Source organism: Ornithodoros turicata, chromosome 8 (assembly GCF_037126465.1).
Source record: "Ornithodoros turicata isolate Travis chromosome 8, ASM3712646v1, whole genome shotgun sequence".
Taxonomy (NCBI): domain Eukaryota; kingdom Metazoa; phylum Arthropoda; class Arachnida; order Ixodida; family Argasidae; genus Ornithodoros; species Ornithodoros turicata.
In genome coordinates this window covers 29,261,098-29,281,125 of record NC_088208.1, presented here as the reverse complement: position 1 = coordinate 29,281,125, position 20,028 = coordinate 29,261,098, and the positions used below count along the sequence as shown (strand labels likewise).

At 44.1% G+C, this 20,028-nt stretch overlaps 2 protein-coding genes across 8 annotated transcripts in view; one reads left to right on the top strand and one right to left on the bottom strand.

Moving 5' to 3' along the window:
* Positions 1-7,774, top strand: part of LOC135366884 (adenylate cyclase type 5-like) — a 109,380-nt gene extending 101,606 nt beyond the window's left edge. For all 6 annotated transcript variants that reach the window (XM_064599848.1, XM_064599849.1, XM_064599846.1 and 3 more), the window contains 13 exons: positions 251-409; positions 512-757; positions 1,032-1,191; positions 2,132-2,229; positions 2,348-2,432; positions 2,503-2,631; positions 2,750-2,857; positions 3,220-3,374; positions 3,959-4,202; positions 4,267-4,413; positions 5,050-5,254; positions 6,738-6,862; positions 7,389-7,774. In XM_064599848.1, the coding sequence (XP_064455918.1) occupies positions 251-409; positions 512-757; positions 1,032-1,191; positions 2,132-2,229; positions 2,348-2,432; positions 2,503-2,631; positions 2,750-2,857; positions 3,220-3,374; positions 3,959-4,202; positions 4,267-4,413; positions 5,050-5,254; positions 6,738-6,862; positions 7,389-7,526 (1,999 nt within the window). In that variant the 3' untranslated portion in view covers positions 7,527-7,774. The remainder of the gene's footprint in view (positions 1-250; positions 410-511; positions 758-1,031; positions 1,192-2,131; positions 2,230-2,347; positions 2,433-2,502; positions 2,632-2,749; positions 2,858-3,219; positions 3,375-3,958; positions 4,203-4,266; positions 4,414-5,049; positions 5,255-6,737; positions 6,863-7,388) is intronic.
* Positions 7,775-9,404: 1,630 nt separating this feature from the next.
* LOC135366883 (uncharacterized) overlaps positions 9,405-20,028 on the bottom strand; it is a 182,048-nt gene continuing 171,424 nt past the window's right edge. Inside the window, exons 4-17 of one of the 2 annotated variants that reach the window (XM_064599844.1) lie at positions 18,838-19,405; positions 17,926-18,165; positions 17,296-17,449; positions 15,317-15,420; positions 14,746-14,916; positions 14,471-14,659; positions 14,220-14,399; positions 14,021-14,125; positions 13,327-13,584; positions 13,132-13,260; positions 12,910-12,994; positions 12,255-12,413; positions 11,730-11,807; positions 9,405-11,567 (exon numbers count right to left, since the gene is read on the bottom strand). In XM_064599844.1, coding sequence (XP_064455914.1) covers positions 11,365-11,567; positions 11,730-11,807; positions 12,255-12,413; positions 12,910-12,994; positions 13,132-13,260; positions 13,327-13,584; positions 14,021-14,125; positions 14,220-14,399; positions 14,471-14,659; positions 14,746-14,916; positions 15,317-15,420; positions 17,296-17,449; positions 17,926-18,165; positions 18,838-19,405 — 2,623 coding nt within the window. In that variant the 3' untranslated portion in view covers positions 9,405-11,364. The remainder of the gene's footprint in view (positions 11,568-11,729; positions 11,808-12,254; positions 12,414-12,909; positions 12,995-13,131; positions 13,261-13,326; positions 13,585-14,020; positions 14,126-14,219; positions 14,400-14,470; positions 14,660-14,745; positions 14,917-15,316; positions 15,421-17,295; positions 17,450-17,925; positions 18,166-18,837; positions 19,406-20,028) is intronic. The other variant, XM_064599845.1, reaches the window with a different exon arrangement.

The following is a 20,028-nucleotide window of genomic DNA, read 5'->3' as shown; positions in this document are numbered from 1 at the left end:
TTTCTGCAAAGCTAGGTTCCGAAATTATTATTGCTTCGGTGTTGTTCGATTGTTTAGGTATAAAGAGACTGATTTCGATGACACTGTTTTTTGAATATCTGTAAGCATCCTTCAAAGCACGAACAATGCCGTGGTGCTTCGCAGTTACGTGTCTGTGACTGTCGTTAATGCAGTTCACGTTTGTTCTCTGTGAGCATTTTTCAACTGCATTACTGCGTGATCATGATCGGTTTATTTCTCGCACTTTCAGGCTTGTCAGGGATGTTACCGGAGTGAATGTAAACATGCGTGTGGGCATTCACACTGGCAGGGTACACTGCGGTGTACTTGGCCTCCGGAAGTGGCAGTTCGACGTGTGGTCAAACGATGTGACGCTGGCGAATTACATGGAGGCAGGAGGTATACCTGGGTAAGTGGACAGTTTGTCTAGGCTGACCTCTTCTACCCATAATGAAACAAAGATCGCTGGTTACGAATGCCCCAAAGTTACGTAGAAAATGTATCCTTTCAGGAGTGTCCACATCACGAAGGAAACCTTGCAATTCCTCGGTGACGACTACGAAGTAATTCCAGGAAATGGTGGATCTAGGCATCCTTACTTGCGGGATCACAACATAGAGTCGTATTTAATTGTTCCTAACGACAAGAAACGGATGGCAGCGGCGGAAGCGAACGCTGGTTCGGCTGCGTTGCACAACGTAGCGAAGGAGATCAGGATGATGGGACATGCTAATTCGAGGCGGAACATGAACGGAGGGTAAGTGCGCGAAAGATTCAGTATTTTCGGCTGTGTACGGCTCGCGTCAAAGTAGCCACCCTGGCAGTGCCTAGCAGAGAACAAAGTCTTCATAAACGACGGCTACCCCTCTAACTGTAATGAGATGACCCCCAACACCCTCCGCCGTTATTTCTTCTAAGCACCAGCAGGGACTGCAGGCTGGAATGGCGTTCAAGTTTACTCTGATGCGGGCTGTACCAAAAAAAATTCAAGATAAGCGTTGTCTTGAAATGCATTTTTTTTTCTTCTTCAGGCGGTCGAAACTGTACGGAAACAAGAAAAAGAAAAACTCTCAAGAAGAAGTGAATGACTATCTTTCTCATGCCATAGACGCACACAGTATTGAACAGCTGAGAGCTGAACACTGCAAGAAGCTCCTCTTAACCTTTCACAAACCAGATGTAGAGGAGAAGGTGTGTACCTTTTATCCGGTGCACTTGTTGCTTCTCTTTATTCCCGAGACATGACGACTGGTGGGAAAGAAAACTCATCCTGTGGATGTACATGCTTCCCGCAGTGAAGATGCTTAGAGTCTGGACGCAAAAAGCACGAGCAGTGCTGCACATGCCGTAACATTAACAGCACCGTAGATCATTATGCAGGTGGAATGGAAGTAGAATACCTCAGACAGAATTACTAATCTTCCTTACTAGCAATGCTGTAGTTCCATTTACCTTCTCTCATATGGCTACTTGTATTTGTACTGTGTTTTCAAGTGTTCATTGTATTCTCCAAATTTTACTCCTTGCAAGAGATGAGATACGAGATTGCAAGCAGCGGATCCAGACTGTAAAACATGTGCGTGAAACGTTCCTAACACAGTCTGACCTCATTAATATGACCAAGACCATTTCTGCAAATATTAGTCATAAAACGAATTGTCATATTAGCAAGGAGGATTTACATGCGGAGGAAACGATTCCCTGTTTCTTGCAAGTGCCCTGCATGCCTCTAGAGGTAGCAGATTCCCTTTCGACATACAGGCCACTTGAAACACTTCTGCAAAGCTTGTGTAGTAGATTTATCATCCGTTATCTCCGAGCAGAAAACACTTCTGGTAAGATTGGTGAGCTGCAATTTGACTTCACATACTTGGCACAGTATCTTACCAACAAATGGGCAGCTCGATGCCTAGTTGTGACCAAGGTTTGTTTGTATCAGATAACATTTGCTTGAGCAATGAAAGAGCGTTTGTCCTTTTGCATTCTTAATCGTCTTCCTTTGTGTGTTTCAAGAGACAGGACATGATAACATTCTTGCGTCTTGATAACTGCACATTTTGACCGCTAAAATGACCGAATTTAAGGGTCTATTTTCTGTGGTACATGACAGTCTATCTTTTCCCATTTCTAGTACATGAAAGAGCCAGATCAAATGCTTGGTGTATATATTGTATGTGCTGAAGTCGTGCTCGTCTTCATCTTCATAATACACATGATCATCCTTGACCTGTGAGTGGCTCCCATTACTGTATCTGGGCAAATTTTTTTTTCTGCTGTTACCTTCCTATAGCCCTTCCACTCTTATTCGAGAGTTATCCAAGACTCAAAAATACTTGTTCTTACGTAGGTCATGGATTAGGGTGTTTATTCAAATTGGTGGAATAGCAATTATAATACTGGTCATCTGCTTCATCTTCTGCCTTCACTTAGATGTGAGTTCTCACACTTCTGCACGCTTATAAGTGCCTGGTGCATTGCTAATCTTCTGTTCCTTACCTGCAGATTTTCAATGCTGTGATTCCTTCCCACTGCTATAAGCTTTCAGAGAGGCTGACGGGAAACAGATTTCATAGTCAAATCATATCCATTGTCATACTGATCATAGTGTACATTTGCTGCATGGTTTCGTCGGTAAGTTGCTGCTTTGTCACCTACTGCTGTGTATGAACAAAGCACGTGTACAATAGTTGTTTACATGGGAAAGAAACGTGTTTCACGTGACGAGGAAAGATTGCATGTTTTTTCCCAGTTTCTTCCAGAGTCTGAAGACGCATCGTCTTGCCAGTACTATGATGCGAATTTTACCCTGTCGTACAATGCAACTTGCATACAAGCCACATTTGTGAATGTTCCTGAGGTAAGCAAATTTCCAATGTATGTTTTGTATGCCATCAAATGAAGCTGAGCAACTAGTTCCAACCTCCATATTTTTATTGGCTGCTTCTTTAGGCATTGTATCACACGCGTTTAAATGTAGCAACTTCATCGGACCATCGTTGGCGGTATATTTATGGCAAAACTCTTTTTGAAATGCTATTAAATTTCTTTTGACGTTTTCTGAAATCATTAAATTCTTATTTTGTGTTACAAAGTTTCAGTTTACCGTAAGCACAGTCTGGTGACCTCATAGCACTATATAGCTGTCACTTTAAAAAGCAACAGAATATTCGAGCTGCAAGTACACTGCACAGTATAACCCCTTTCTCCTCCATTTTCCAGTACCTCATGCTGTGTATGGTCATGGTGCTGCTTGCTTGCGCAGCTGTCCTAGTGCTTACAACACTGGAGAAACTGATCTTACTCCTTCTGTTTTCTGCACCTTTCTGTGTACTAGCTTTTACCTGGGACCAGGTACTCTGGAACTTTGCGAATAGGTAAATTTTTTAAATGTAATACATTGGGGCTGTGCGAGTAGTAATTTTAGTAATTAAATGAAATCAAAGCTTCGAATACGAAGGGAATATAGTTGTATACAATGAGCAAATATAAAGGGATGATTTATGTAAAGAAAACGCATGTGAAACAAATGGTTAACTAGCCGAACTGAACACACATACAGCATATGTACAGGTTTTCAGCATATGTACATCATATACCTGCCTACAGATCTTGGTATGAGGCAGTATTTGCTTTGTTGTCTAGCTGTACTACTTCTGTTTCTGGGGCTTCCGACTGCAGCTTTGGAACTGTTGAAGTTAATACATTTGGAAGAGGCATTCCTTCAATTTGAATTTTGATTTGGGCTTCAAAGTGGACATATAATCTTGTGTCAGTGTGCGCAATGACTATTACCCCCCTCCCCCCTGTAACGGTCCTTACGGACTAACAGTATTGCAAATAAATAAAAAAAGTAATTATTCATGTGGGTAATTGAAAAAATACGAATATCTGCACAGCCCACAATGTATGCTTTGTGCTTCTGTTTGAGGGTGGATGAGTCACGTAAATCCTTTTACAGCGACACCACAGTAATGCCCTTGAAGGCTGTGGTGATTCTAGTGCTCGCCCTCTACATTGTGGCACTAGTCATCCACGGCTTTCAGACGGAGGCAACATCCAGGCTGGACTTCCTCTGGAAACTCCAGGCGCTCGAGGAAAAGGAAGATATGGAGGCCCTACAGGCTTATAACAGGAAACTTTTGGGAAATATTCTCCCGGCACACGTCGGCGAGTACTTTCTGAACACCGAGCATCGAAACGAGGTTTGCCGATTCTGTCACCTGTTTGTACGACGTATTTAAGGCTAAGCTTTCGCTCGTTTTTCAGGATCTCTACCACGAACAGAGAGACAGCGTTGGCATTATGTTTGCATCTATACCCAATTTTAGTGAGTTCTACATGGAGCTAGAAGCGAATAATGAGGGCGTAGAATGCCTCCGGCTCCTCAACGAAATCATAGCCGATTTTGACGAGGTGAGTGTCGTGTCGTTCAGGATGTATTACGGATGCTCGCCGTGATCCGCAGCGCGCTCTCGCTAGTTCAAACTAAGATATTTCGCGCTTTCGTTTAATTTGAACAGGTTTAGATTTTTGTTTGCAGTGCCACTCAATTCAAAATGGTGCTTTCACCTAATTAAATGTTTTTGTTTCAACAAAAATGTTCCTGCCGGCAGAAAATGTTGTCTTAATGTTGACGACACCATCTCCTGACACACCTGCCTTTGAATACATTACTAAGCCCCGGATATATATGTCAGCTACAGATGGGTCCCACCAGGAACTGCGTTGGCTTGCATTGAATATTTTGTTTTGAGGGCTCGTGTATTGACATGTGTATTGTACATGTGTATTGGCAGTCATATATGGACAAGTTTCTCTGAAGTAACTCTCCGTTTGCCCCCTTGCCAATGTTTTATGTGCGTCTCTGGCAGAGGAAAGGTTAAAAGATGTGCTTCATATGTGCCCACATTTAGATGAATTACTTGCAATTCAAACTTCTGACAAGTCAAACAAAGACCTGTCGCCCCCCTCGTGTTTCTAAGTGAACGAGAGCCCTCCTGTAGTTTTCTCACAAGCCTGGGTTGCAATGCTTTGCCTTCTGCTGTGCAGTTGTTATCGGAAGACAAATTCAAGTGTATCGAAAAGATAAAAACGACTGGCTACACCTACATGGCTGCATCAGGCTTGACGATGGCCGCAGACGACGTCGCCAACAACGTTCACGTGGTAGCCCTCGCAGAATATGCTCTTCGTATCAAGGAGCAGCTGCACCACGTCAATGAGCACTCTTTCAATCACTTTAAGATCAGAATAGGTGAGTTAAATGCGGTACTTACTTTTGCCGTTTATTCTTGGTGCCAAGCCTCACCGTAATCAATCTTGTCATCCACTGGTTTTAAACATCTGGGTTTACCTGTGTCCTTGCTCTAGTGGTGGTGGTGGTGGTGGTGGTGGTGATGATTTGAGTATGTCTTGGCGCAAAAGCTACTAGGGCTCTAATGCGCCAAACGACAAGGTTAAAACTTCAAATGCTCCCTTGCTCTAGTGATGTTGGTGACGGAAACAAATGAAGATCTTAGCTTCTGCATCTTGAGGGGGGGGCGTTGCTTAAAATGTTGGATTTCATTTAATATGCAAGAACCTGATTTGAGCAATGTTTTCCTGAGACATGTGTAAAGAATATGATGAAAAAGAAGGACCTACTATACAGAAAAAATGGTGTCCAACTGCAATTCAGGTCAGAAGGCTAACACTGAAATCCCCAGGATTCCCAATTTGGAGTAAGGTGTTCGATTACTTAGAAAGCGGGTGCGATGTTCACCGAAAACTCTCGTCTCAAGAGAACATTTGGTGCAGGAGCTGCAGTGTTGTTTCAAAGGCAACGAGGAATCTTCCGACTGTAGCTAGTAGTAGTGCTGTTAGAACTAGAGATGGGACGAATCCGAAATTTTTCGAATCCGAATCCAAGCAAGGTTCTACGAATCCACGAATCTTATGGATCTCAAATCTTCCGAGTCCTTTCTTTAAAAAGAGTTTAGTTACTTTTAAACTTGTAAATGTAACAGTTCCTGCCTGAACTCTTTCAGTCCAGAGCAATGTAAACAAACAAACAAGAAAACACCTGTCGGCCAATCAGGCTTTCGGCGGACTCCGGAGGCGCCAATTTAAAAAAAAAAAAAAGACTAGGAACTAAGAACTAGGAAAATAAAAAGAGAAGAAAAGGAGGAAAACTAGAAAAGTAAAACTAGACTTAGAAAAAAGAAAACAAGATAAAAAAAAATAGAAGGAAAACTCTGAAACTAGGAAAGACTAGGGAACACGAAGGGACAGACACAAACACAAAGTCTCGTGTTTGTGTTTCTCTCGTGTGCTCGTGTTTCCTAGTCTCGGGGGGGGGGGGTTACATTATGCATCATCTTCACCAGCTCGCTTGCTTCCTAGCCATTTTTCCATTGGCACATTATGTGTTGATGGCACGAACGGCTTGTCTTGTCATCTTTATCACGCTCTTTAAACATGTCTTCCTGCCATTTTATAATAGTATTTTGTTACACTCGTGTACTTTGTCGCAAACAAGCGAACCTCAAAGGGTCGGTCGACCAAAACGTGCCGAAGCAGAGAGTAAAATGTTACGGCAGCGCTGCTTTGAGGTGACATTGCTGGATGTGCCGAGGGATGCCTCTAAAGAGCATACAGTGGCATCTGTGATAGCCATCCCACATACCTTACCTTTCGTAGACGAAGAAGAGGAACTTCAAATGCATTTCCTGAAGGGCAGCTGCACATGTGTTTTACAGGCCTTAATGTTGGGCCCGTAGTCGCTGGTGTGATTGGAGCAAAGAAGCCTCACTATGACATTTGGGGTAACGCTGTCAACGTAGCTAGCAGAATGGATTCAACTGGAGAAGTGGAGAAAATTCAGGTAGGGACATGTGCAATAACCAGACCTGTAAAGCACTTTTTGCCAGTAACACTGTTAATGTAATTATAACTAATTTAATTACTTACTGAAAGTAATTTCTAATGCACCTGGGATTACTCTGCATGTGATTTGGAATCAAACTTCACAATTTTCACTCATTCAGGAAGGACAAGGTGTGCCATTTTTTAGGGCATGCAGAAAATTTATCTGATGCTCTTGCAGCCTCAGTTCAGGCATGTTAACCATAATGTTCTGTTAACTACATATTTTGTCTATCTTTCCAATAAATCGTTCCTCAGGTAATCGATACAGTAACGCATAAAAATTATTTTGAAATGGAAATTAATGGAAATGGTGTAAGTCAGTACGATTGAATTAACATTTCAGGTAACTGTAATTTAATTATGAGCATATAGTTGTAGTTGTAACTTAATTGCTTCCCAAAAATAACTTTTACGGGTTTGGCAACGATAGAGTGTGCACCATAATGCTAAGAGAGCCTTCTAATACTCTAACATTTTCGTAGGTTACTCAAGAGATGTACAACATCTTGCAGCCCATGGGATATCCTTTTGAGTGTCGAGGTTACATTTCTGTTAAGGGCAAGGGTGACATGCTCACATATTTTCTCACGGGAAGAAGAGAAGTACAGACGGAAGTGTGAACAGGCGGCGTGAAGAAGTTCCACACGTGCTTCATGGAGGATGTTGGAAATAAGTTGTGCTCATCTGTAAATAATTCATCATTACTGTCACACCCTTTCTCTGAATTAATGAAGCCCTGAAGTAAGCTGCACGAGCCCACAGTAGTTACTAGTGCTCTGCACCATGCAAGACTCAAGGACGTTTTATTGAGACAAGGATGCAGAGTGCAAATTGTTGAAGTAAAAGAAGATATTCTCTGGTTTTCGAACTGTGTGTTTGAGTTCTGATTTCCTGATGTAACTGTATGTGGCAGGAGTTGTCGGGAATATGTTGCGCGCACACAAAGCTGTCGTGACTGCTATTTTTAATTCCTCAAGGGGTTGCGACATGAACCTGCGTTCAAAGCTGCACAGCACCGATAGAGCCTGAAGCTTCCGGGAAATATTTTTTTCTAAGTTTGGGGGGAAAAAATCTGGCAAATAAACATGTGCTCAAAATTCATGCAAATTTGAATGGTTTGATACAAATGGTGATGTAACTGCATTTGCTGCCAAACAAGTTTAGTGTGCATTCCTACAGACACCAGGTAAAAATCTGGTTTCGCCCTAAAGCGGCAACCTTCAATTCAGGGAAGAATCGTGTTAAACCTGAAAACTTCAGGCTCTAAGCATAGGTAGAGGTGTGCACGTATCTGCGCAGATTTGCGGATGAGACTTGTACGGTCCGAAATCCATGCAGACAAAATGCGGATAGAAATGTGCGGATTGCACGGATATCCGCATTTGATCCGCGATCACCTCTAACGGCATCGCCTAGATGGCGTCGCAATTCGTAGTGAATCGAGAATGACATGCGGGAGCGTGTCATCCGCTGCGTTCCATTTCACTTACCTGCTCCTACCGAACCCCATAATTCGATAGCAGGTCAATGTCACACAAAGCGGCGCTAGAAGACATTGAAGGTAAGCTTCAACGTGCAACCTATTGCCTTGAGAAGGAAACGAAGCTCTATGCAAACAAAAACGTTTCTCATCTCAACATTTTCTGTCTCGTAAGGTCTTCTCCTACGAATGCAATAATTGAGGATATACTCAATGTTTAATTAGCGCGGATGCGAATCAAACATCAATCACTCGAAGTATTTCATTCGGGAATCGAATACCCAATATTCGTATTCCCGAATATCTGACTATTCGCCGAATACGAACGACACCTCCCGAAAGTGGGCTTCACCTGAAGCTTCCCTGCATGAGGTGAAGCCCGCTTTACGAAACTGCCCCTACTGCAGGACCAGCACAGACAGATCGCACTTTAGAATATAACCACTGATATAAGGTTAGCCCAAGTTTATTGTGCATACTTCGCCTGAGGAAAGGGCGGCGTCCCTTCCGTTTGCAGTTTAGCGGTGGCAGTGGGGGACTTTGATTTGATGTCTGGGAGTTTTGCCTTGAAAGATTCTTAAACAATGCCTACAGCCGAGAAACAAAAAGCGGTGTCCTGTAACTTCCACGGGGCATGTATTCTAAGCTCCTTCTTATAATCTTCCTATAAAGTTTCTATAAACTCTGTAGATGCTGAAAGATCCTTCAGCAGGTATAAAATGATTTCAGGTGACAAACCTTTGTCTTTGTCAGAGGAGAACACAAGATATCATGTACATAATACTGAGCCACAACAGTGCTTTCAATCTGTAATTTTATAAAATATTTTTTGCTCCCACATTATCCACGAAAATAAAATGTTTCCCGTTTCAAGCAGCCGTTGACTGCTTGCTGCGGAATTTACAAGTCGGTGCCGCAGAAAAACAGGGGCCTTAAACATGACACAGCAACTTCTCCCACAATTGGAATTCCAAAGACTGAGTTGCCTTCCATCTCAATCTTTACGTGAACCTGTGTGTTGTCTCAGATAAAAACATTTATTCCATGGAGAACAGGTTGATACCATTAAAATTTACATCTCGAGGCATGAAAATATATAAAAGTATGTACAGTATTTAAAATATACAAACATATATACACACACACATGGCATTTGTTCGATTACAACGCCACAGGAAATCTGACTAACCGCACGCTCACTTTTTCTCTGGAAGAGACTAGGTAGTATCCAAAGCGCTTGTGAGCCTTTCTTTGGAAGACATTTCAACACTGTGCAGAATGAGGTTTCAGAAAGCAGCAGCACTTGCTGATGGCAGCGCAAACAACAATATACATAACGGTGAACTGTAACCACGAGCTTAACAATCTTTTTACAGGTTCCTGTCAAGATAAGCACGGTAAGCCACATATCTCTGAAAAAACAAAAAAAGACTGTACATAAAAGAGTCCAAGGAAGCAGCAACAAAGATAGTGCACCACAAAGGGGGAAATCCTTGTGCGGATCTGTGAATCGTTATGGCAGTAGTGATTGCATTCCGAAAAAAATAACCCTATTCATAAATATCGCTGTACACAACTGGGTTGCTGCAACTCACATCTTCAAAAAGAGTACAAGGCATCATGTCAGTATAGTAGATTCAGGATACCATACCATAGGAATGAGAGCCTTCCACACTTGACCAGAGTACTATACAATTAGCATGGCTTTACGCCCCCGACGGAGCGGGACACTTTGGTGAAACAACGAGTCAAAAAACGCGGTGCAGAGGATTCTTGCCAACAACTTCAACAGGTCTTCACGTTTCTGTACAACAGTTGCCAGAGATATGCCGCATTTACGTGCGCGCAAGATGACCTTTCTAGACAATGCTGCCAAATAAAGGCCGACATGAAACGAATGCAGGCCAATACATAGCATATATTCTGCTATGCACATACTAATAGCATGCTTAACAATACTTCCTTTTGGCCTTGGAGAACAGCTCCCGTTCTTTTCTGATTGACACTTATGACTAGAGCCTGAAGTTTTAGGGTTCTACCCGATTCTTCCCCAAAATAGCACCCCGAATTGAAGGTTCCCCTTTAGGGTGAAACCCGATTTTTACCCGGAAAATTCCCCTCACTGGGACATCTGTAGGAATGCATTAACTTGCTTTTTTGGCAACAAATGCAGTTACATCACCATTTGTACGAAAACCACTACAATTAGTTTGAGTAACTGAGCCCGATTTATCCCCGAATTTAGCATACGGGGAGTTTTTTTTCACCCGAATTCGCATGAATTTAGTGCACACGTTTATTTACCCGATTTTTACCCCCCGAATTTAGAAAAAAATATTTCCCGGAAACTTCAGGCTCTACTTATGACATACTACAAGAATAGTGTACAGCAATTTAGCTCAAGAAATTTCAAGCTCAGGCTGACAGTATTAATTAAACCTGCCCTGAGAATTTGTTGCCAAGGCAACCTGTTAAACTTTACTTATAAGTGCAGTATATTCTGGCTTCTCATGATTGTGGTCAACTAGGTTCTGCCATTGCATTGATGTTGCACATTAACGGGAATCACAAATCAATCACTCAAAAGTATACCTGTGGCATATACCTGTGATTGTTTGGTGCTCACAAAGCAGATGAATAAAATGACCACACACTTTGTTAAACTTGCACGGCTATATTAATGCTTTACATCCTTCCGGAGGTCAATAACTTATTTTCTCTACAAAGCTAACATCAATGCAGTACATCTAAAGTTATAAACAACTACCTGAGGCCAGGTATAAACAATATTTACCAGCAGTTTGCATATGGTTACTGATTGTTCAATCACGTTATATACGGTGCTCTATAGTACACATCTTCGGTTCGGTGCAGAATTCATTTTCAAGCATGCCCCTTGGAGCAACGTTGCACACGGCAACAGGGCACGATTAATTGTTTTCGAAAAATGTACAGAAAAACATGCGCAAGTGGCTGAACTACTTCTTCACCTTCTTTCCGCTGCCAAAGTGGAACCAACCGGATCCTTTCTTTTTGGGCAGCCCATTACTTGGCACATTGTGGACAGGATGCAAGTTGGAGGGAAGGCTTCCAGTGCGGGGCTTTGGCCCTGGTGGGTCTAGAAGGATTTCGACAACTGCAACGTCGGGGTGCTGTGTACGGGGTCCTTTTGGTAACTTGGCTGAAAGCAGAAATAGCATGATGCCAGCTTATGGTGAGACTGCACACAGGGCAATGGCATCCCATATCACCGCTGCTTCAAAGCAATCGTGAATAATGGCAAGACTCATCAGAAGCAGTTTGCAAGCTTCTGGGGCAATTAGTATCTCCTAAGGTACTGTACCTCGTGGCCTTTTTGGTTTGAGCTTGTTGTTCAGCGCCATTCTCGCTGTTTTCTTGGCGTTCTCAGTGACCACGTAACCTGCAGCGTAAACCATGACCGGGTTTAGTCATTTTTAAAGTAAACGTAAGAGCCTCTCCACCTCTCCACCAGTATGCCTAGCCCGTATGCCCGTACCCGTATGCCCCTCCACCGCAGAAACAAACGTTGAACAGGTGTGAGCACGTTGCTCGAGAACCAGCATCACAGGATAAGCATAGTACTGTTACGATTCCGACTTTCTTACTTTTTGACCAAGCACATTTACATTTGTAACTTATTTAACTTTAACTTTGACTAATATAGAGAAATGCAACAGAGATATGCAATTGTCAATATGTTGCTTAAATTTCTACTCCAGCAAAAATTACTGAATAATATTTTCTTCCAAGTAATGTTTCCTTTTAACATTCACTTGGCTATGAGCTTAAATAGAACATACAAAATGTGCTTGGACAAGAAGTACTAACAGTAATGTGTTCCGCTCACCCTGTTCTTTGTCTTCATGGACACGTTCTTGCTCATTCCTGAAAGCCTTCAGCCACTGCTGCTTCTCAACTGCTGTCTTGGCGTAAAATAGGTAGCATTTTTCGCGGGCACTGCAATACACCTTCCAGGCATTCTTCACAGTGACACCAAACTGCATATCTGAAAATCCGTACAACAGTTTTACTGGCACGGAATATGACTAGAGCCTGAAATTTTAGGGTTCAACCCGCTTCTTCCCTGACTTTGCACGCCGAATTGAAGCTTGCCTCTTTAGGGTGAAACCAGATTTTTACCCGGCAAATTGCCGTCACTGAGACGTCTGTAGGAATGCACACTAACCTGTTCGGTAGCAACTGCAGTTACATCATTGTTTGTGCCAAACCAGTCCAGTTACTTTGAGTAACTGAGCAAGATTTCTCCCCAAATTTAGCGTACTGAAAGTTTTTCCACCCCAATTTAAGTGAATCTAGAGCGCATGTTTATTAACCAGATTTTTACCCCCTGAATTTAGAAAAAATATTTCCCGAAAACTTCAGGCTCTAAATATGGCTTGGAAATGGATAGCATTTCTTGTTGTGCTGCACGCTGCTTGCTCTGGAGTCAGTCATCTTGTATCCACACACGTACAGTGCAATATCTCTAATAGGTGTCGTACCTTTGCCATCTTCCACATCTGCTATTCGACATGTATCCATGTTTAGCCGGCCCTTGTAAGAAAGTGTGTTCCTTTTGATCATGTCCTGAAAGTAAAGGAACTATGCAATATGCCGTATATATCACTCATACAAACCGCAGTGCACAGAGAAGGTGCTCCAAGCTCGGTGAAAATAATGCAGTGTATCTAAGGTTCGTTGACATAAAGTGGCCCTAACGTTACCTTTTTGCAGTAGACTAGGAGATGATCGAACAAAAACAGGCTGACAACATCTCTGGACCAAGAAGACGTGACTCTGACTGCTTCTCCCGAGTAGATCAGAACAGAGCTTGTTTCTAATAGATCTGGGCCCTGAAAATCGTTGGATATGGGTCAGCATTTAGCTTTCAAGTTGTAACAACCCAAAATCAGTCTTGCCTCCCAGTTGAAAACATCTCTCTGCCACTCTGCCAGCTTCTCGAGGCATTCCATACGACGCTTCCTTTCATTCACCATCTGAGCCACACCTCGCATTGCTTCTAGAGCATCTGATACTGGTTGGTAATCAGGATGGTCTGGGCGTGTGTACTTCAGGAGTTCTGCCAACTGCAGTGGGTATTTGCAAATTTTCTGAACAGGTGTCAGCAGGAAGCCATCCAGTGAAATGTCTATCATGTCTTGAAGCAACCTGCAGGCCTACAAGGACAAGAGGCACAGAACTTGGTGATGGAACATTGCACAATTGAGTCACACAAACACTATATGTACTTGCTCCAATTATGATAGTGTCATTACAAAGGAGTAAAAGGAAACAAAGTACATCGAGTAGATATGCAGAATCTTTGTTCATAAGGAAGACAAGAAACATGTCAGCACCATATAGCGATACAGAGGGGGAAACTGATGTAGACTATGGCAGAAAGAGGACTTGACTTGAAACAGGGCTTGAGAAGATATCCCGTATCAATTTATTATAAACAGCACAATCTAGATGGGACATGAAGCAAGGCGAGCGCAACCAGAAATGGCTCCACAGTTAGAATAAGGTATGAAGTTTTAGTTCAATATTAGAGCACATAAAAAATATGTAAAAAATGCAACACATAATGCAGAGTGTTTATTAATGACCTACCTCAAAGAAGTGCACATATCTGGAATCTGCATACATTTCCTGCAGTTCGCTAACAGCCAAGGGATGATTGTTGCAGTATTCTGAATAGATCTGGAACTCCGCTTTCTAAGAGACAAACGGGTGCACATTGGAAGAATGCTAGTCTACACGTATAATGCACAACAGCTTTGAAGAAAGTATTTCCTCCAAAAGGACTTACATGCTCCACAAAAACACTGCCTATTTCGCTGAGGTGTGGCTGCTCCCAGTTGATGGAAGATTCGAGACATGCAAGGAAACGGCTCTGGAATTCGTAGAGTTGCTCAAGATTCCCGAAGATCGTGGCTCTGCGCTCCTCGGAGAACATGTCAGGCCTCGAACACACCGGTTTCAGGTACCCCTGTCGTGGACACGGTGTAAATGGACGTCCGGCGCGTAGCCGCCCGAGTGGCAAGACAGTGGGACATTTACCTCTACCACGTCCCTCAAGTGGCGGACAAAGTCTTGCTCCGTGTTCACAATTTCCATCACAACGTTGGCACGCACTTGCTCGTTGCTCAGCAAGCTGATGCTCATTTTGCGAGGCTTGTGTTTTGTAAGCGTACCGTCTGCCATCTTGCACATGCAATCTTCCACAGTGTCTTCTTGATTGACTCGCAACTAATGAGAGGGAAGGAAATTAATGCGTTCACTTTGTCTCAGCGGTCACTACGCCTGCTACAGGTTTCAGGTGAATGCTGACATACCCGCACAAATTCTGCAGGAAACCAGCCTGAGCGCTGATCAATAGACCCCCACCACCAGTCCTTGTCCGACATGTCCGTGACTTCGATGACTTCACCAACTTGAAAGGCAAGCTCTTCAGAATCCATGGTGACATGGTCCCACAGTGCCTCCACATAGGCCACACCATCGTACTGGTGTAAAAGAAAATAAACGCTGGTGTTATTGCAGAAGTGTGACGAATTCTACTACTCATACTCTGTTCAAGAAAAGAGTGGAACGCAGCTCAATGGATGGTGTGTATCGAATACTAGCAGTATTCACATCAATGTTTGCCGTGCTATGACATGGACTTCAAAGTTTCAGTAAAGAAGTTGCAACTACCAGCCTTGCTGATATGCTGAACATGCAATGCGCGCTTATGTATCTATAAAGTAAGTGGATCCTCATTTGTGAACACAGGATATGCATGCCACGAGAACTGCAGGCATGCATGAAAGGCAGGTCTGAATGCTTCACTCCAATTTCCAGATGAGTTGCATTCCTTGCTTGCTGGATTACAGTTAGATCACTAAAATCGCTGAAGAAGCTTACGTTTTTTGCAATTTGGCCTTGACAGTAAAACTCCCCATCAGATGAGAAATCTTCTTCCGAAGATGCTGAGCTTGGGTCACGAGATGCTTCTTGATCTGAGAGACCTAACAAGTAATAACACAACATGCTTGTAGTCGTCGTTTTCCACAAGCGGTTAAGTTGCCAAGTGTTTTACACTGAACCATCGACCACCTTTATAGGACATTTTTATCATGCTCTGTGGGGTAGCGCGTACACGACGTGTCAGTCAACGGGCAAATTTGCTTGTGGCGGCAAGTGATTGTTTGCGTACTGTATCTTACTGTACTGAGAGTGGTGTGGCGCGCTTGCGTGCATTGTGAGCGCAAAAATAGCATAGTGTTCGGCAGTAACTTAAGACACCTCACGTGAATGGACTCTGAAACCAGAGAAGCAGCATACCGGACCAATGTCCACCACCACAACCACCAATGTCCGAGGAATGTCAGGAAAAAAATCTGAACGTCTTCGTCCTCAGAGATGTCCTGCGGACGTCAGACGGACACGCGTCTTGGACATAATTTTCATATCCAAAAATGAAAGTCTGCCGTGCGTCTCTGGGAGCTTCACAAATAGGCGTTCCTGGCCGCATATCCGAGGGATGTCCCGTCGCGGCTGTTTCAAGAATTGTCCGAATCAGGCCCCTGACAGAATGTTATACGGAGCATTTATCGCCCGAGAAAAAGAAAACGCCGGACCGCGTAGCTCTGTGGAAGTTCGTCTTTCGTTGGACCAACTCAATGTCTCAAACCGAAAGCAGTAAAAAAAAAACAGACGTGTCGTGTTAGTGTGACAATGCCCCAAGCCATTTCTCACTTGAGTATTTTTTTGTGTACATAATCGAATTAAATTTATGAGCTTCATCCTTTATTTTGACTCAGAGGCGAACAGGACTCCCGAATCCGCGGAAGCTCATGAGGCAGGCAACAAATATTCCTCTTAGGAAATGCCACTGCCGCACATGCCCTTCTAAATATGCTTCCTGAATCGGTCCTGGAAGCATGCTACTTTTCATTCCTTTGTGTGCACGTCCTGAGCATCTGGCGATATGCAGTTATTTATTTATTTATAGTCAGCTATAACGTTGTTTCGTTATTAAATTAAATTAAGAACTTAACTGTTGTAAAAGCCCTGTTACCGTTCATGCACGGTAAGTGCAGTGACGCATGCATGAGAACGGGCTCGCTAATAACTTCCCGTAAGGCGTCCCTAAAATGTTCTGCAGATATCCCGCGGAACAATTTGCCACAGCCACAGGATTGCAAACAGGATGTCTCATGACGTTGTATTGACAGTCATCCAAAATACGTCATCAAGACGAATCATGGACAGCCGCTGGATCTCTCATGGTTTACTGGGATATTAAGTACAAGGCGGGGTCCTATCAAGTATATGGAGTATTTACGTCGCGAAACGCTTCGAAAACCGCTGAAAGGATGCATTCTGTAGCAGAGGGCACTGCACGTGACCACCCTCACAAGAATACGCGCGTGCGGCGCCGACAGTGAGCGTTGCGGTTGACCCTCGCTGCAATCCCGCGGCCGTCTGTAGCACCACGGTCCCGCGCGAGCTGAGAGAAGCCACGAACGCTGGCACCTGTTTTACTGCAACGCGTACCTGGGATGTCGAGTACTGCTGGAGACTGTCCAGTTCAACCCACTCAAAGGTATTTTCGGGAAAACGATGATCGATCTCTCCCAGCGCTACCCACACGCGAGCAGAGTAGCGTATTTCTTCTTCATCGTCAAAAGTGTGACGGCGCGTGATGTTTTTTTCCAACCTTGGCACTTCATCCTCTTCGAAACATCATCACATAAAAGAAACGCCAATGTAACGAACGGTCAGGCGAAATGCGGGTTATCATTCGCAAAGACGCTGGTAACCAACATGCAAATATAAGCGACTACCTGCACGTAGTGGAATTGCCGGTCCACGAGACGATACAAAGTTCACACGCTTACCACGGGTTAATTCTCCTCTCTGCGTAGAACCAGCTTTCTCAAGATCTAGAGGTTGACTGATTGAGCGCCGAAGACGACCACGACCCTTCTGTCTGCGTATGGTTGGACGATGACGGTCGGTCCTTGACTTGATGGCTGGAGGTGTTGAGAACTGCTGAGGAGACACAGAAAATGAACTTGTGCGCCGGCCGAACCGCATCACACCAGCGGCTGTGCTAGGCACGGTAAACTGCGACGGACTCTCGTGTCATCGTGACTTGCAGAAAGGAGTTTAATATAAACGCGAAACCACCTAAAACCGTTCCTGCTTTTTCGCGAGAACGTGTTCCTTACACAACCTGCCGTTTCAAAGAGAAGCGGTAACCATCCATCCATTCACATACCCATCCACTTGTCATGTTCTGGGACGAGTATGGGAAGACAAGAACATCAAGGTGTCAAACGATGGATCAACCTTTTACCTCACGCATATTTTACTGCTGGGGCATGACCACGGGGAAGTGCTATGTTCTTATGTCGTTTTGTTCCAAATCGAAAAAAAGAAAAATGAGGGGCTGCATGGGGGCAATAGGTGATCTGACCTGAGGGTAACCTGTAGCGCAACAGTACATTTTAAAGGTAAGAGCTTACTCGTTCTGCGCTTGGCGCTTTGTGCATTGTCTGGTGCAGCGGTGTCAGACGATCGGAGTCGAGGGAGCTCCGCTTCTGATCGCTATCTACGTCGCTGTTCTCCGTAACAGTTCCACTTTGTGAAAGACTAGAGTAGGAACCCCGAAGATTGGAGCAACCGCCGTCGACCGCCGCTTCGGCGGCGGGGTCACGGCTCTTTTGCTCTACGTTCGGAAGGATTTCAGAAGGCAGGACCGGAACCTGAAAAACAAAATGTCTGTGAGACGCTGCGATTTTCGCGTGTCTCGCTGAAAACCATGTTCTAACTATAACCCCATAAAAAAAAAAAAAAAGAGAGTAATTTTAGTCCCTTGGAGGATAGATGCACTGCTACAACCATTAGTCCCTTTCGGGACTACCCAAGGAACACAACACCTTGGCCCAATATTGGCAATGCCGGCCCAATATTGAACCAATATTGGGTCAGTATTGCCAATATTGGTTAAACATGTTGTGCTGCTTGGGTACATGCTACGGAAAGTTGTTTGAAGTTTAGTGATTATTTCCAGTGCAGGGAACCACATTCAAGGGCGTGGGGACTAAAACGGGAAATTATTGCAATCCAGCAGGGGAACTAGAAGCTGTAACTGCTCCCCAATCAACTCCTCTTTTTAAAAAGTGCACTGGATTTTAACAACGTCTCCATTTTGCCAAAGGCCTCTATGTCAAAGGTCAAAAGACCTCTATGTTACGTACCCTTCACGAACACGGTAACATCGTAGGGTACTCGACAGAATTAATAGAGTTCAAGGAACCTAAACTTGATAAATTAAGGAGGGCGGCACAAACGTGAATTTAATACATTCGCGTCACGATTCTAATTCTCTTTCTTTCTCAGGACTTAATATTTCGCAAATCTGTTTCGATACCTACCTCGGATCGATGCTCGCCGTACACTCCAGAGCCTTCCAACTGGATACCACTATCAGCACTGCTACACTTTGACCCTCTCAACTCTTTATTCTTCCTGTGTAACTTGCGTTCTCTCGATGACCTGAGGATGATGGGACCCAGTTTGAAGCCTCCTGACGGGTCTTCTTCGTCACTTCGAGGAACACCACCACTTGTCCCTTTCTTCGGTGACGCCAGCGGACTTCCCGACGTTGGAGAACCGTTCTTCCACTGCTCGCCGCTGTCCAGTAACTCGTCCTTCCCCTCAGTTTCCTCAGCGGACGGAAGCGACGTCGTCGAACCTTTCCTACTTCGTTGGAACCTCAGTGAGAAAGTCTTCTTGAACTTTTGCAGGACGCCGTCGGCAGTCAAGCGGGAACTCGAAGCTCTCAGCGAGGAATATCGGGGATTCAGGACAGATACGTCGATGGAAGATTGATTGTCTGAGCTGGCTACGTCTTTCTGTATGCTAGGCATGCTACCCACAGAAGACAATAGTTGTTCCGCTTCTGCTTCGGAGTAGAGGTGCGACCAGGGACGGCGGGAGTTCCTAGAAACGGTAGTCACACGTATTTCTAAGACTCGAAATGTCCTAAAGGTACTGCGAGGCAGCAGACATGCAGTTTACGTGTTTTAATACTGTTGCTTGTAAACCTTGCACATCAAGTTACACACGTGACAGAACACTCTTAATAGTTTTAATTCGATGAAAAAATTGCTGTAAAAGGGGCTCGCGCGACGTCTGCTAGGAAATTACCCTAATTCGGCAAGTAACAGTGATCGTTGTCAATATACACAAGGCCTGCTCAATGCCTCCTCTCACTCATTCGCACGTGGACATATGAAGTCGGGACCTCAGCCAATCACCGCCGACGATTTCAAAGACGGGATCTCTTGTGGCTACCAGTCGCTGTCCATACAGGGCTGATGGCCGCTCGTCTTCACAGCCATGGCCGCCGAAGCACGGTCGTAATTGGCGAACTCTTAATTATTACGTCACGTCGTTACGCGATCAAGCTTTGTTTCTAGATGGTATTGTCTGCGTTCCCAAGAATGAATCGTTGGCTCCAGAGTCCTGATGGCTACACAGCCGACATATAGCCGACCTTTTTCGTTTCCACACCTAGTGTTATGAGCATGCAATGACGTTTTGCCGCCGCACGTGACCAGCAA